This window comes from Larimichthys crocea, chromosome XV, assembly GCF_000972845.2.
Source record: "Larimichthys crocea isolate SSNF chromosome XV, L_crocea_2.0, whole genome shotgun sequence".
Lineage (NCBI taxonomy): Eukaryota > Metazoa > Chordata > Actinopteri > Sciaenidae > Larimichthys > Larimichthys crocea.
The window spans coordinates 23,070,716-23,087,454 of NC_040025.1; the positions used below are offsets into that span (position 1 = coordinate 23,070,716).

Here is a 16,739-nt window from a genome sequence, read left to right on the forward strand (position 1 = left end):
CTGCCTCATTCTTTCTTGTGTCAGGAACTCTGATTTCTTGAGAGTTATTTCAATAAAATAATGTTTTTAAGACTCAGTTAAAAACGTAAAACAGCCCAACAGTACATAAAGTAGCTTGATTCACTTCAACCTTGACCAAACACAATAAAAATCAGTGGTCATTTTGTAATGTACTGTATGTAACAGATGAATTGCAGTGGTATTACAACCACGACATAGTGATAGTTTGCGTGTGTGTTACCAAACACAGACACACCAAATTGTATTCATCCGTGTATGCGGCTAACAGGGAATAGAGGGATCGCTAAACCCAAAACAAACATATACACACTAAGCAGACAACAGTGTTGTCAATTTTGTGTCAAAGAGAGCAGTTCAAGTATGTACTTTTATAGTTTTTTTAAGGGTGTGCTTAGTGGCATCATCTGTGTGCATGTGATACATATAGTGTGCAACACCTAATGTGTTTAGCATGTATGTTTGTTTTATTTGGAATCGGTACCGCATCATTTCCAAACAGACAAAACAGGAAGGTAACGCTCAGATTCAAACAGATTTGACAGGTAATATTGTGCAACATGAGGGTGACAACATGTAGAGGGTGAAGCACATATCATGATATTAATGCCATTATTATTATTACTGATGAATGTTTACCCACTCTGCCTTATCGGCAAGGAAGAGATTATTATATCATACATTTGTTCCTGTTATTGTGCCTCTCACTGCTGTCTGAAACAAATAAGAGAGGAGAGAAAGGAGAATACAAGAAAAGGATGACAGATTATAGAGTATATTTAGATGCAGTGGTTGAGTGCAGAAAGTGATGAAGCAGTGCTTACCTTGCCATTGTTATCAACACTTACTGTAGGTGCCCTTGAGCAAGGCCTTTAACCACCAACTGTGGTTGTACTGGGCAATTTGTGAAACTGTGTACAAATAGAATAACAAATATTAAAATGGCAGTCATTCAAATCACATAAAGTCATCATAAACATGATCAATCAGCTTTAAAAATGGATCTCAATACTACATGGATGTATGTAGACAGGAAGGGCAGACATTAGAAGATGTATGCTGAAACATACAGGGTTATAATTATATTTTCCTGTTGTTATTCTCCACTATCATCCACTAAGCTGTGTGTATTTGTGTGATAAAATCAAGATAGTAATGATAGCTTTGTTGACAACAAAGTGGTACCCATGAAAAATGAAACAAAAGATCAGAAAATATATAATTAACCAATGACAACAAAGCAAGGTCATGATCATAAAATAAAATAAAAAATAATAAATGTTCTGATGCAGTGATAACAGTGAATGATTAAAATAATAAATGTGAGACAGAGTTTGAAGAAGCCTTATAAAAAATAAAGATTGTATTGTTGGTTTGTCACCTTTATTTTTTTTCTCTTTGTCACAAGCATCAGTCAGTTTTTATTATGTCTGTAGGATGTTTAATTTCTGCACAAATAAAGAACAATAACCAGCAGAGGCTCATTAATTGATCAGCAGGTCAATTATTAATCCCAACAGACAAAGCTGGTCACCTGTGGGAAGAAAACAGCTGTGAGCTTAGTAACGGCTCATTATATTACTACACAACTGCCCCACTCAGTGGTTAAAATGAGAAACACAGCACATGATCAGGGTGATTGATTCATTGATGCAATTTGTGTAGTGTATAAATATGCAAAACAGAAGTCAAGGCTGTTAAATATAAACATGCAGAACTGTTAGTAACAGATGTGGTTCACATCACATTAGGGTGCAAAGGCTGAAGTCAGAAACAAAATATGTTTCTACATATATTTTCTCTCACATGAAAAGAGTCTCAGTGTGCAAAAAGCACATTGACTTTAAATAACTGTGAATGATAAACGGTTGCTTAGCAACAGTGTTGTAGAGAGCAGGGATGACGTTGAAACAGGCAAAGTGAACTGACCATCCGTGACGTCATACGGGTACACACGTCTGGAAAAAAAACCTGCAAGTGACAATAAGTCAAAATATTGTAAAGGATAAGCCATAAATAAAGCTGAAAGGTAAGTAAGATGGTGCTTACATTAATCAGATTATTGTTATTTTTGACACAATGTTGTGATAATGTTTATTAGTGTCATCACTGACCAAAATATAGTCAGAAAGTTATGTTGAAAAACTTTCCAATAACCCATCATGGGTTAATATTGGCATTTTGCTGGCATTAATTTAACAAAAGTTGAAATTAAACTGTGTTTACTGTTTTAAGATCAGACTTATTTAAGATCAGACTTTAGTTATTTTAGCAGCGCTTAGCTGGTTAGCTTAGCATAAATAACTGGCCCACCACCAGCGATTTTGTGAATAATGCTAATTTAGTTTAAATATTTCTTATGGTGATGTGTTAATACAGCGTTCAACAATGTTTGCGTGCAGACTGGTTTGTTATTTTAAACATATTTGTTCGTTCGTTGGAAAATAAACTCCTGACCACGGTGCAACAGGAGCCGTTTAGCCGTTAATGTCCGTTACAGCCGTTAGCCGTTAGCGTCGGTTGCAACCGTCACTCGCATGGATCGTTTCCGGGCTCTGTGTGTGTGTGTGTGTGTGTGTGTGTGTGTGTGTGTAGCTGTGGTGCTCTTGAACAGACCTCAGGTTTTCATTCCCGGGTAAATGTCTGTTGAAACAACACCACGAGTTCCTGAACTATTTCTGTAACATAGATTTCATTGTGTGTATGCGATTGGAGGTTTCCGGGAAAAGACTGCTTGTTTTTTTGTTTTGTTTTTTAAATACGTGAGTTGTTGAAACTGTTGCAGCTGAAAGTCTGTCTGCTGGACAGAGACACAGGAGGGATGTCGCGCGGGTAAGTGAAGGAAACGGTAACGTTCGTAGAAGTAACCGTTTCCATAAGTACAGTTACCACCGTGTGTGTTTTGTGCTGTGCTCGGGGTGGAGAGTCCACACATAGGTAATAATTCAATGTAATCAGCGTTACAAATGTAAATCTGATGGTTGATTTTGCCTTGTGTGTGTGTACGAGAGAGTTTCAATTCCTTCATGTCCGTTTCAAAGCCGTTGTTCTTGTTGTGTGTCACGGTAGCGAGCTGGAAAAGCTGGACCCGGCTGAATTCCAGAAGCAGTTGCACAGTCTGAAGTTTAGGTAGGTATCTCTGTGTTTTCCTTACTGTCACGTCCGGCTGTCTGTCTGTGTCACATCGACATGATCACAATAATTTTGCCTATGAAAAATGTTGCAAGGGTTGTTGCACTTGCGCACACTCGCCGCTAGAGGCGGTGTACTTCGTGAACTGACGAGCCAACGTCTCCTCATGGGCGCTGCTAACCGAAAGTTTGCTAGCTTGAACTTAAAGCAAAGTTACATTGTAAGTTAATTAATTTGTTTCTGTTTGTTTTTAAAATAATTAATAATTTTATCTTGAGAGTTTTCCATGTGCTGTTACGATATATATACAGCTAAACGCTTCACATTTATGTTATAAATCGTTTGTTTTGGAGCAGCTAATGTTAGCAACTAAGCTATCTCAGCTTCCAAAGTAGGCAGTTGAGCCAGCTCGTTGCCATGGAGCTGGTTGCGAAACGTTAAGACAACAACAAAATAACAACAATGTAGTTATATTTTGTTTTTATATTTTATGTCAAATATTATGCTTCTGCCTGTCTTGGCCGTTTACAGTTGTGGCCACTTTGTCTTCGACAGTTGGTCACATATAAAGTCATTTTAAGTACCATAGACTAAAAGCTTTTTTAATAGCAAGATTAAAAACAACACCTCCCAACATAACACAGGCCAGGCAGGTGCACACTATAACCAAAAGCAGAGTCATACAAACAGTGTTTCAATCTTATCTTGAAGGCTTTAAAGTGTAGCATCAACACACAACTAAGAATGTGTCATATTTGTTTGTTGATCGCTCACCACGAGTTTTAGATGCATCTGCAACTGAAATGTCTGATGTCAATTGATCTCAACGCAACAAAAGTGAATGGAATTTTGATCAAAGTATTAACAATAACATTCAATCATTAGATTACATTACATCACATCGATCATGACATGTTAATTTATGCACGCTGTAAATTTCTAAACACTGTCTAGTGTGTCTTTTTTACTTAATCATCTTATTGTTATGTCATCTGCGTGGTTGCAGCATGGAACAAGAGGTTGACAGTAATCTGTACAATGACACTGACTCAGACACGGCGGATAAAAAGGATGCTTCCAAGTGTAAAGTCAAATGGACTCTGGAAGAGGTGAGTGAAAAGAAAACTTTTGTCATGGAGGTTTCCGTTGATTGGTCGGTTCCCTGGCTAACATCAAAAGAAACAAACCGCGTTCAAGTTAACTCCTGATAGGTGACTTTAAAGTACACATTGAATTATACTATATCTGAACTGATTTGTTCTTGTATGCAGGATGACAATCTCAAAATCCTGACCAGCAACTTTGGGAAAAAAGATTGGAAAACCATTGCCAGTTTTTTACCTGTAAGTAATCAACAGAAGCATTAGCTAAGTAAAAGAGAATTAATGAATCAGCAATGTAAAGAAAGCAAATTACGATATTACATCTGTCGTGTTGTTGAACTTATAAAATTCAATTCTGTAATGCTAACTAATCTCACCGTGTTTAATTATTTTCATCTTGGATAATAAAGACATGTCCTGTTGCTTTGACAGGGGCGAACAGAGCTCCAGTGTATGCACCGCTGGAAAAAGCACCTGGATCCTGATATAGTGAAAGGTTACTGGTCCAAAGAAGAAGATGAAAAGGTGGAAAAACTACACAAAACATCTGACACAATCTTGGCTTGAACGCAGTTAATATTGTCTCATCTCACTTTGGGTTCCTATGTTTCTCTGACAGATTGTAGAGCTGGTGGACAAATACGGCAACAAACACTGGTCTTTGATTGCCAGGCACCTGAAGGGGCGGATGGGGAAACAGTGCCGTGAGCGCTGGCACAACCACCTCGATCCACTGGTGAAAAAGAGCTCCTGGACCGATGAAGAAGACCTCATCATCTACAAAGCCCACACCATTCTGGGGAACCGGTGGGCTGAGATTGCCAGGCTCCTGCCAGGAAGGTGGGTCGGTTAGCAGTGATTTGATTTAGCTGAAATTTAAGAAGGCGGATGATAAGCAGTCAAATGCATTGTGTGTTTGGTTGTTATTCTTAAAATAAATGTGTGAATGTAACAAGGTATCATCCTGTTTTTAATCAGGGATGACACAGATTTTAATGTTTTTTTTATTTTTATTTGTTTTGCAGGACAGACAATTCTGTAAAAAATCACTATAATTGCAGCATCAAACGTAAAGCAGAGTTGGGCTTGTTTAAAGACATTGCTGACAGCATTTCCCTTGATATTCAACAGTTTGTGGAAGGAGAGGTACAGTATTTATTGAATTTAACCACATATTTTACAAGGCTCATTATTTTCAGCTTTTACAGATTTCTACTATTTTTTTTATAAATGTGTGGTCTGCTGGTGTTTTTTTTTCTCTGCATTCATATTATATGTTGTGTTACAGGTGGACTTCAAGTGTGACGTTGTATTAGATGCTGAACCAGTAACTCCTAAAATGGTAAGCTTGCTATAGATTAGACTTTCTCAGCCAACACCATAATCACCATGACTGTCATAGAAAATGTATTTTCTTAAATGATGTTCCCAGCTGGCAGGCTTCGTTTCACTCTCCTGTTTTTCTGCAGGTCAGAATAAAGAAAGAAAAGAAGCAGATGGAGCCCCAGAAAGTTCAGCATAAGGGGGACGTGTCGGTTTCACAGATTTTAGCTTCCAGGAGAGAGTTCTCTTCCCACAGTCCCTCCTTGCCCCCCAGTTCAAGTTCCAGTCCCAGCTCCAGCTCAGGTGCTGCAGCAGTGGACCAGAAAAAGTTTACAGATGCAGCACTGAGGATGATCGCCGAAGACATGCTGCCACTCAGGTGACTTCTAATGCTAGTTGCTATTACAGTGTCCTTATTGGGTTGTTGTCAAATTCCCAAATTTGTTAACTGCTGAGTTAAAGAAATGTTGTCATGAGTCTGAATGATGTCAGTGTATCTTCATTTTATTCCCCACAGTTTTGTTGAAGGTGCTGGCTTCAGATCATTCATCAGTACCATCAGCCCTGAATACAGCAAGCTATCCCAGCGTGTTATGGGCCTGCAGCTCTATGATGAGGTGGAGAAAACTATCAAGCCTCAGCTCATCCGGGACCTCAAAGCCTGCCTTGCCAAACCCAAAGATAGTCAGAGCGCTATTCATGTCACTTTTGATCTCTGGGCAGGGCATTCATCCCATCCAGTGGAAGAAGCCATTGTTGTTGTGCAGCTCCACTTTATCAGTGATTCCTGGCAGATCCGCCGCCCCATCGTAGCCTTTCGTCACCTCAGCCACAAAAACCTCAGTACCGCAGTGGCCCAGGAGCTTGAAGGTGTGCTGCTCAGCTACGGCATCTTTCCTCACAGCATTGGCTATGTCCTCGCCAACCAAGCCAAAGAAGTCCTGGTTGGGAACAACTTGTTCTGCGACTACAAAATTATGCGCTCATCTAACAGAGGAGAACCAGATGGAGATGAGTTAGTGGCATTTCTGTCAGACCAGATGTCTGAAACAGAGTCCCCCTTTTCAGAGCTGCAGATTGGCACAAGGACCATCTGTGTGGCCAATACATTGCAACTTGTGATAAAGGAGGCACTGAAGAACTCCAGGGTTGTGGAAAACCTGCTCTCTCAGGTCCACAATGTGTTGGCTTTCTTTAGGAGCAGCGCCTACTGGAGTGAGGTAGGAAAAATAGACAAAACTGATTTTTAATCCTTTCTAATTTAGTGTAAGATCGGTCTGAATGTTTCACAGATTCAAAGAGATCAGACCTCTTTCCTTTATCACTTTGATCATTCTTTTCATTTTATTCTTTAGGTTTTGTTGAAGGAGTGCAACGTGTCCCTGTGCCCTTCATCCACTAACTGTCGCTGGAACTCCATGATGCTGTCTTTACGTCGTATGGTGCACGAGACCACCTGGAGCGCCATCATGACTCTCCTAGCTCAGGCTCGCATAGAAGCTAACGACGCAGCCAGCGCTCCGCCTCTGGTCATGGTCAAGAGGGAGCAAGTGATTGACATTCTGGGTCTCCTTGAACCTTTTGGGGAGGCCTTGCAGGTAAAAGCGAGCTTGATGTAGTGTTGTTAGTGGATAATAATACGCATAATATACATTGGAATTACCATAATCTTTCAAAACCTATAGCTGTGTTGGCTTATTTGGTGATTAATACAGTATAGGCTGTGACAGATATTTGTTAGAGTTGAAAACTTAAATTTACTGGGGAAAAAAAGCAACCAATGATAAATCCATCAATGTTGCAGCAGGAATGTTGTAATTTTTGTTTTACACTGAGCCTGGATTAAAGACTAGAAATATTGTTTACATGTTGGTTGAAGATTGTGTGAGATCATTTCCTTTTTGCCTCTTCTAACCCAGGTCCTGCAAGGAAACGGAGTGACCATCTCTTTCATCATACCTTCCCTCATTGGCCTTGATAAGACCTTAGAGAGCATTGCCACCAACTACACCCACTTCAACAAGGCCCTCCGCACAGGACTCCACACACGCTTCCAGTCCCTGATTCACCAGAAAGACATGATACTAGCTGCCGTGCTTGACCCCAGGATCAAACTCCAGGTACATGTACTGTTGCATCAAATGGGATTTTACACCCATTTTATATTAATTTCTGTAGAGCCCCGTGTTTATGTTGAGCTCCCTATTACATCTCTGAGTACATGGAAGAAAACAATACATATCATACCTACCCATACTCAGAATCAGAGTTCTAATCCTGGCTTGAACATTTCTTTCCAGCCATTTTCTGACGCCAAACTGGAGGATCAGACCGGTTTCCTAACACCTCCGACAAAGCATCAGGCTCGTGCCATCTTGGAAGCCGCATTAGGAAGCATGGAGGCTTCAGCACCTCCCCCCGTAGAAGCAGACAAAGATCAGACCAGCAAGGACTCCAAAAAGGAGCAGGAGGGTGAAGAGGAGAGCCAAGCCGACACGCTGATGGATGCATCTGGTTGCAGCTCGGATGACAACAACTGCGATGGTGTCGAAGGAAACGACCTTAAGCGCAAGTCCATCTTTAACTTTCTCCAGCCGCCTGCGAAGACCATGAAGACGTCCGAGCTTGATATGTACCTAACAGAACCACGGCTGGAAAGCAACTCCAGTGTGTTGTACTGGAAATCTGCGACTCGGTTTCCTCAGCTCCAAAGCATCGCCAAGAAGCTGCTGGCAGTACCAGCCACCTCAGGCGGCTTCGACCGGCTGTGTCAAATGGCAACATGTATTGTAAAAGCCAAGAGGAGCCGCCTACCACCTCACACCACAGAGAGACTACTTCTATACAAAAACTCTTTAAAGACAAAGACCGTTAAAAAGCCCAGTGGGATCGCTAAACACTGATAGGTCAAATTGCAATTGGGTCTGATTATTCTGTCCTCCACTCTCACTTATTATAAAATACACTTTTTTTTACAAACAGTTGACTCCCTCATGCCTTGACTTGATCCCTCTCAATTAAATTTATGCTGTCAATTGTCTGTCAAAAACTGAATTTAGCATAATTTCTACCTTGCAGGAGTCGTCAACAGCAGCAAAATATATTAACAGTATGAGGACAATATGCTCTTGAAATAACAAGGACAAAGGCAACCGGCAGGTCGCCATCATAGAGTTTTAACTGTTGTCGTTTCTCTGTGGATTGTGGGTTCAGGTGACTGCACTGTTATCGAACGGCAGCTTCTGTTTGGCCATCACACAAAGTAGCTGAACTACGTTCCAGAAACAATATTATATAATAAAGGAGTGTTGTATTTGAGCATAATGCAAAAGTAGAAGTATGAATTTAGGAGACAGAGAAATGCAGTACAGGAGAGTGAACATGAATTTTGTCTTTTTGTAGCTGCTGCTTCTCACAGACGAAGGAGACAATGAAACATCTGTGGTCAGTCAACATTAAAAAAAAAACAGTGGAAGACAGCAACGCACATATCCACCTCTAATGACATTGAAATGATTTTAAAGATGTTACAATCAAATCGTCATTTAAAGTGCTTTAGCATCAGGCTGTGTGTCATCTGTTGTACTCTTATATATTGCACTGTGAGCGTTTGGCTATTCAGTGCCCAAAAGATTTAAATGACTGAAAATGCACTGTACATGTAAGCAAATAGTATTTCTGTGTTGTAATTTATTTGTATTGAATGCTGTGCACTGCTGTACAGATTGACTGTTGGGTCACTTGGTAGTGAATTTCATGAGTAAAAGCCATGTTTATTTTTATTAGACTTTTACAGTTTGTTTATATTTTTCATTTTTATTGGTCAGTGATGCAGCAGAGGTGCTCTGATGCTGAAGAGCCTTGGAGATTTATAAACTGTTTTGGGTTTTTTTCTTAAATAAATTGTCTGATGGGGGTTGGCAGTCATTCTGCATCAACACAGGTGGGCAACTTTTGCAACAGTATGAACTTGAGAATGTACCAGTGTACAGAATAAAGGTATTTTCTCTACAGTTTCCTGCTAGTCCATTTTATTTTTTTATCAAAACATGAAATAACTATTTACTGCGCTGAAATACACATTCGAACATTCAAGCAATGTTTGTAAAATGACTGTGGCATCGCTGTAATTTAAATGTTTCTAAAAATAAAATGTATTTTGCCCCAGTATTATTATTATCTGTGAGTTGTCATCCGTGATTGGCTGGGCGCACCACCTACGTCAGACGTAAACAGTGCGTCAGTTTATACTTCCGGTGTCAAGACCTTTCCTCTGCCATGTGCACGGTGGGAAAATAATATTGAAGCTTCGTTTCGAGAAGAAGAAACTGGCTTGTTGTTCCCTGCGTGGAGAAGAGGAAGCCTCCGCGGGACGAGGAGTGTGTCAGGCCCGCTGTCACATGTAAAACGCTGGAAAGGAGCCGATCAACCAGCGAAGCGCTTCTGATCGGGAGCTAGCTGAAAGTTTTGCCCATGGCTCTTTACATGAAAGCCGCTGAGATCCTGGAGAAAGCCGAGAGGAAGCAGGGCGCTCTGAAAACTCTGGTCTACGACAGCAAGTTTGCGAACATCAAGCAGCTGTTCGCTCTGGTTTGTGAGACCCAGAAGTTTTCCTCCATCCTGGTGGAGATCATCGAGTCCACCAAGCTGCTCAAGCAGACCAAGCTGAGGTTGCCCCTGGCCAAGGTGCTGGTCTACGACCTGCTCATGGGTCAGGGGCTCAAGTGCGGCGGATCCTGGAAGGCCATGATGATGAAGCATCGCTCCAGACTGCAGGCGGTGTTGGCCCGCATGAAGGTGAAGCAGAAAGTCAGCAACAATGAAGACCTGCTCCCAGCCAGCGTCCAGCGTCCAGCCGGGGCCCAGCTGCCCAGATATGTGCGTGTGAACACCCTGAAGACCACCGTGGAGGATGTCGTGGACTACCTGAAGAGGGATGGCTTTGCCTACCTGGGACAAGCCTCCAGGTTGGAGGATCTAACCCTGAAGGTGAAAGACTTTGTGAAGGACATGCACCTGCCAGAGCTGCTGGTCTTCTCTCCTAAAACAGACTTCCACGAGCATTTCCTGTACAAGGCGGGTCACATCATTCTGCAGGACAAAGCCAGCTGTCTCCCCGCCTACCTGCTCAACCCCCCACCTGGCAGCCATGTCATTGATGGCTGTGCTGCCCCTGGTAATAAGTCCAGCCACCTGGCAGCCGTCATGGAGAATAAGGGCAAGCTGTTTGCTTTTGATTTGGATGCCAAGCGTCTGGCCACCATGTCGACTCTCCTGCTCCGAGCTGGGGTCACCTGTCAGCAGCTGGCCAATCAGGACTTCCTGAAGGTGGACCCTGACAGCCCGCAGTATAAAGATGTAGAGTACATCCTACTGGATCCGTCCTGCAGCGGGTCAGGTAGGTTGACTAGCCAGTTGTCTCTGGGTGACTGAGTTCCTATGGAACAATCTGATCACAAGCTATGTTGACCCATCAGGCAGTTCATAGAGACCATTTTCATTGTCTCCACATCCCCCCTGCTGTTACAGGCTTTACATAGGGTGTTTTTTAATACAGGTTCTCTAGGAAGTGAGCGGTATTTAGTTGCGATCTGCAACCTCTTCGTTAGATGCCCGTAAATCCTTTAAGTAAAAGTTTAAACAATGTGTACTTTACTGAAATTGATCCAGAGATTATATCTTATTTAATTCTTCAACTCCACTTCTACCTGGTAGGAGGTAGGAATGTATGACTTAACTCACTCAACATCTCTATTGCTGCATCTATCTAAATCACTAATCGCGGCTCAGGTTCAGAGAGAATCGACATGCAGAAAATTCTTAAACAATTTCAAGCCAACAAACAAATTCTATAATCCTCGCGGGGTTCAGGTATGGTGTGTCTCCGGGATGATGCCTCCTCTGCTGACCAGGAGAAGATTCAGGCTCGTCTGGCCTCCTTGGCCTCCTTCCAGCTGCGGTGCCTGAACCACGGCCTCAAGTTCCCTCGACTGAAGCGCCTGGTGTACTCCACCTGCTCCGTCCACAGCCAGGAGAACGAAGAAGTCGTGGCAGCCTGTCTGGAGCAGAACCCCGGCTTCAGGTACAATCCTTTTTCACTCAATCAAAGTAAACCTATGGATGTTTTCACGCTTGATCCTTGGACTTCAATGGAACTGATGTGTGTTTGTGTTTCCTCCTCCAGGTTGGTTCCTTTGCTTTCTCAGTGGCCTGAACGAGGCCTGGAGCCGCTCACTCAGTGTCTGCGTGCCAGCACCGCCAAGACCCGCACACACGGCTTCTTCGTGGCCCTGCTGGAGAAACACAGTGAGAATGGGAATAAGAAGCAGGAGCCAGAGGTTCAGATGAGGTAAATACTGCAGTGTCATGTAAAGCTCTTTATATATAATGTTTTAAATCCTGTTTAAAAATGTAAAACTATAAATTTAAAAATACTGTATTTGTAATAGTTATAATAAAGTTGTAATACTGGAATTAAAACATTTTTATAATACAGATGAATTATGCTCTGTTCCGTCACAGTAGCGTGGAGGTGACAGCTCTCAGCCCATCCACCTGTGAGAAGAGACCTGCAGCCTCAGAAGAAGAGTCTGAAGCTTCAGAGACGGAGGACAAACAGACGCCTGCAGCAGCAGGACAGGCTGACGGCACGCCTGGCAAGAAGAAGAGGAAGAGAAAGAGGAAGAAGAAGAAGAAGGCAGCAACAGTGGAGTGAAGAGAAATTTAAAGTTGGACTGTTATGTTTGCATGGAACGATTGCTCTATGTAGAGGACTTGTTGGGAATGTAACTAAGAAGTAAATATTAATTTTTACTGTATCATGTCTTTGCCTCATTTTTTTCAGCTGTTTTGCAGGAGCTTTTGCCACAAACAGGTTCAGGTGTTTCTCCAGAGAAGTGACAGCTTTTATTCAGTAGGGGGCAGGAAACCATCAGCCAACCATCAGTTTATGTCCAGCTAAACAGAGGAAGCTGTTCATTGAAACACTCCCTTGACTTTTGTAACCTTTAAATGTTTTGTAACTATGCTGGAGTTTAGTGTAGCTGAGTTTGCTTTAGGATCGTCTTGTAAGGAACAAAGTAAAGTCATTTGTATTGATAGAGCTGATTTACTGTTTATATCCTGCAGAATCAAACTGCTTCATTCATGAAGTTTACTGACAACTAAACAAACTGTGTTTGTCTTTTATCTACCATGGATGACAGGAGCTATGTTCAAACTGCAGTCCGCCTCTAGCATCATCTTCCCGGGCACTGGCAGCACAATGTCCCCAGTGAGTAATGTGGCAGGTGCTCTGGCCGCACAGTGGTGGATAAAGCCAAATCAGGTAAACATGAACCCATATGGCCTATCATGGAAATATATAAGTGTGCCAGTTTAGAAAAGCACTATAAAAGCACAGGAAGGAAACAAATTTGTAGTTTATGGACTGCAAACCAAATGTGGCTATGTGAAGTCATGGATATGTTGCTACACTGAGTCAACAGTTTCTTTTCAAACCTCAGTTACAAATGTGAAAGGTATGTACAGCAAAGCGTTTAGCTTTCTTTTGCATAGACTAACTGCACTGCTGATTATTATCAATATTATTATTATTATTATTATTATTATTGTTATTATTAAATATTTTAAAATGTGATATTAATCCTTCTTCATGGGTTGAAAAATAATGCATATCAAGTAAATATAATCACATATAGACACAAGAGGGAGCTGATGCACTGCTTGTTGTTTAAATTTAGCCATTCACAGTGGCTGCGTGTGTCTCATTTACTAGAGCCTGCAGCGAGAACAAAGACCGAGAACAAGAGACAGCTTAAAAGAGAAAACAGGCTGCTAGTGGAAAAAAACTATTTTGTGAATAACTGCGGCAGTCTTTCCTGGATAATGCTTTGGAATAATAAGTCAGAAAACCATTTATAATATTTAAAATATGTGTTTGCATATGAACCAGAAATCTATTCCCTTAACATACATTTTCAGAAGAGACTGTATTATTTAAACACAGGTTTATTGAGGTGATTGTGAATGACACACCCGCCATTCATACTGCTGTTAGTGTTTGTTGTGTTCTCCACAGAGCTGCAGATACTCAACGCACACATTAAGAAATGCTATCACACTTCGCACACGCACGCACACACACACACGTCCCAGTGTGGCTGAGATCAGAGTGGCTGATGTGATGTGACAGTCTAATGGTATTGACCGCATCTTTAGCCATTCACCTGGAATAATGTACAGAGAGACACAGAGAGCTCATCTCATCCGACCAGCTTTTCTCATCACACATGCTTTCCAGGCTCAACAGATACTTCTTAACTTATACATCCTTTAAAATAAGTATTTCATTTATAGTACTTCTGCAAAACAGAGAAAAATTATTGTACAGTATTTAAGAATTTGCAAGATCACGGTAATGATAGATTCTAAAAGTGCAATCTACAGTTCAAATCAAATGTTTGTATTATTTTTTTTGTCACTCTTTGTCTGATCTGTAACACCTGAACACTTAAAGTTTGATTTATATACCAACATTGATATGTGATATGACAAAAAAAATAAATGGTGATTTGACAAGTGATAAGTTTTACTTAAGGTCCACTTCCTAGCTTTTTCCAGGCTTTCAGCTGCATCTCATGGTCTTCATTAGCTGTTGGTCTTCATTAGCTGTTGTACTAATTACCATTACCTAACACAAGGTCCACTTTCCCTGGTGGTTCCAAAGTCTTCAACCACATTTCAACTACATGTGCTGAGGAAGGCCATGAGTCATGGTTGAAAGCTTTAGAAACACCAACTAAGTAGTTGACAATTTGTTTTTTTTAATTTTTTAATTTTTGTCAAGCTGCTACTCGTAACACCTCCACCTGCATGTTTGCATTCTCTCTCCTTCTCTGCCGGTGAGTCTATAAACCATGTATTTAAATGTGTGTCATACAGGTTCAGTACTCTGTGACTGACTGGTGACCTGCAGTGAAGATGGAGCATTCAGCTCCTCACCTACGGCACTCTGGGTGAGATAAACACATCTTTTTGAATCCAGGCATTATATATTCATGCTTTATCATGTACATTAGTCAGAACTTGAGTATCAGTCCAGTTGAGCAATTATAAGGGTTTACTTCATGTTCACGGTTGTATGCAGCACATTTATCATCACGCTGTAAAGATGTAAAATGGTGGTTTTCTAGTCATGGACGTGATATCAGCTCTCCTCGGCCATCCCCTCCATCATCTTTACTCCTTCCTCCTCTCCTTCCTGTCCATCTCTGCATCACATCCTCCTCACAACCTCAATGCTCTCCATCTATGACCTTTTTTTTTTCATTTCTTCTCCTCTCTCTCCACCTTCTCACATTTCACCCACTTCATCCTCTCCACCCTTCTCCATCTCATCTATTTTCTCCCTCCATCCTTTTATTCCTGCTGCCTCCTCCTCTTCCTCCCTGCCTCCTTTTAACGCATCGTAACTTCTCCTCCACCCCTTCTCTTCCTCCATCACTGTCCTGTCTTAGCTGGTGGTCTTCTATTGAAACATTATCTGGGGAAGGTGGAGCCTAGTTCCAGCGCAGAAGTCTACACCACCTCCATTTCTAAGTACAAGAACATGATCAACACTTGGGGTGGCTGGAACCTTTTCCAGGACCTCCTTGTCACCTTGGAGACCGTTGCCAAGAGACATAACTGTTCAGTGGCTAGTATAGCAATGTGTTATATGTTGGATCAGACCCAGTGGTGGGTGGGGTCATCGTGGGTTGTCGCATAGGTGTTGCAGGGGTAGGGTAACACATCAGTGACAATCTGTGTAGCTGCAGTCCTGACCTGAAGCTGACTGCAGAAGATCGTGCCGCCATCGGGGCAGTGACACGACGCTCATGGCACTGATCCCAAAGGGGAGGGGAGATGACTGACTGAATGTGACAGACTGGATGAGGAGGAGTAAAGTAAGAGAGAGGAGAAACGTCTCATATAGAACAGCCCCATAGTGGAAGGAATAAAAGAATAAAATGCTGTATATGTGTGAAATACATTTTTACATGCATATTATTTAGATATATATTAGTTTTTACACAAAGACGGAAGCTGCTGTTTTGTTAAACATTAGAAAAACATTCAGCAAGTGGAGAATTGCAAATTTTAACTTACCCGTTCCTTTTACACAGATTCTAAAGATGGCATGTGCCTCATATCAAGTGTAATTATTTTACCACCTGAATATTTGATGGAGTTAAACAGATTGAACACATTTCCCCTGCAGTGCTTGCTCAGACTGTTAAAGTACCTTTTAATGTGAGAGATGCACAAACACACATTAATCAGTGTTTATTAAGTCTTTTAATCAGAGAATTGTGAGAAAGTTGTGTCTGTAGTTCAGTTGTCTAAACATCATTTTAAGCTTTTACACCGTGATATAATTGTATATTGTGCACATAATAACATGGGATTCTAAGCTAAGTTGAAATAAAATTACCTTGAGAGTGTGTTGGGTCCATTTTTGTAATTTAGATGTACTGACCTTTTAAAATGACCGTGTACTGTACATTAATATTCCTTTGTGTCTGAGAAACTGGCCATGAGGTAGACTTAGTGTGTTGAGGTTGGGGGTTGGGGAACCCTGTAGCACAGTTAAGCCCTACATATGACAACAAAGGGACAGTGCGCGCGCACACACACACAAATACAAATACCCAAATGTTTTAGGCTCCCATCAGTGTATACAGTATATTTCACTTTTATCCTGGAAGCATGTGCTGCCTTGTATGAATGGTGAGGGATTGTGACAGCCTGGATTGTGTGTAAGTGTGTGAGTGCATCAATAGTGTGTGTTTGTTGAGTACAGGCTGCCGGGAGTGAGTTTTAATATTTGCATATTTGCATGTGTGTTTTTAGGGCACTGAAGTAGCAGTAATTTAGTTTGACAGGAGGTGTGTGAGTCTCTCCACATGTGTTCATACTGTATGTACTGTAGTGTGTGTGTGTGTGTGTGTTGGTTTGTCTGTGCATTAGCGGAGAAGAGTCCATACGACAGATTGACAGATATACAGACATATGCTTAGACGGCCTTTAGACAGCCTGTCTGCACTCCCAGCACCTACAGTATGAGAACACACATGCTGTACATGCACGCACACACAATCTGTCAGTACATTTTACTTTTCT

At 41.5% G+C, this 16,739-nt stretch overlaps 2 protein-coding genes across 5 annotated transcripts; both read left to right on the forward strand.

The window, feature by feature from the left end:
* The first annotated feature begins 1,918 nt into the window (after window positions 1–1,918).
* mybl2a (v-myb avian myeloblastosis viral oncogene homolog-like 2a) lies at window positions 1,919–9,724 on the forward strand. Of its 4 annotated transcripts, none has more exons than XM_010740891.3 (13): window positions 1,919–2,047; window positions 3,088–3,147; window positions 4,157–4,259; window positions 4,422–4,493; window positions 4,686–4,778; window positions 4,873–5,093; window positions 5,279–5,399; window positions 5,542–5,595; window positions 5,723–5,955; window positions 6,094–6,796; window positions 6,932–7,174; window positions 7,496–7,696; window positions 7,877–9,724. In XM_010740891.3, the coding sequence occupies exons 3-13, from the start codon at window positions 4,158–4,160 to the stop codon at window positions 8,477–8,479; spliced, it is 2,646 nt and encodes an 881-aa protein (XP_010739193.3). In that variant the 5' UTR covers window positions 1,919–2,047; window positions 3,088–3,147; window position 4,157; the 3' UTR covers window positions 8,480–9,724. The 4 variants fall into 4 exon arrangements, with proteins under 4 accessions (XP_010739193.3, XP_010739192.3, XP_019112314.2 ...); XM_010740890.3 differs by lacking the exon at window positions 1,919–2,047 and adding an exon at window positions 2,593–2,850; XM_019256769.2 differs by lacking the exon at window positions 1,919–2,047 and adding an exon at window positions 2,846–2,955.
* Window positions 9,725–9,793: 69 nt separating this feature from the next.
* Window positions 9,794–12,394, forward strand: nsun5 (NOP2/Sun RNA methyltransferase 5). The gene is made up of 4 exons (XM_010740892.3): window positions 9,794–10,974; window positions 11,448–11,658; window positions 11,761–11,925; window positions 12,099–12,394. Exons 1-4 carry the CDS (start codon window positions 10,050–10,052, stop codon window positions 12,289–12,291), a joined length of 1,494 nt encoding a protein of 497 aa, XP_010739194.3. The 5' UTR covers window positions 9,794–10,049; the 3' UTR covers window positions 12,292–12,394.
* The last annotated feature ends 4,345 nt before the right edge of the window (window positions 12,395–16,739 follow it).

What these genes read in the sequence shown, in the direction of transcription:
- nsun5 (XM_010740892.3), top strand. Translation starts at nt 10,050, where the DNA reads ATGGCTCTTTACATGAAAGCCGCTGAGATCCTGGAGAAAGCCGAGAGG. An exon ending in GAGCAGAACCCCGGCTTCAG is followed by an intron (nt 11,659 to 11,760) that starts GTACAATCCTTT and finishes TTCCTCCTCCAG; the next exon opens with GTTGGTTCCTTTGCTTTCTC. An exon ending in GAGCCAGAGGTTCAGATGAG is followed by an intron (nt 11,926 to 12,098) that starts GTAAATACTGCA and finishes GTTCCGTCACAG; the next exon opens with TAGCGTGGAGGTGACAGCTC.
- mybl2a (XM_010740890.3), top strand. An exon ending in CCAAAGAAGAAGATGAAAAG is followed by an intron (nt 4,779 to 4,872) that starts GTGGAAAAACTA and finishes TTTCTCTGACAG; the next exon opens with ATTGTAGAGCTGGTGGACAA. An exon ending in AACAGTTTGTGGAAGGAGAG is followed by an intron (nt 5,400 to 5,541) that starts GTACAGTATTTA and finishes GTTGTGTTACAG; the next exon opens with GTGGACTTCAAGTGTGACGT.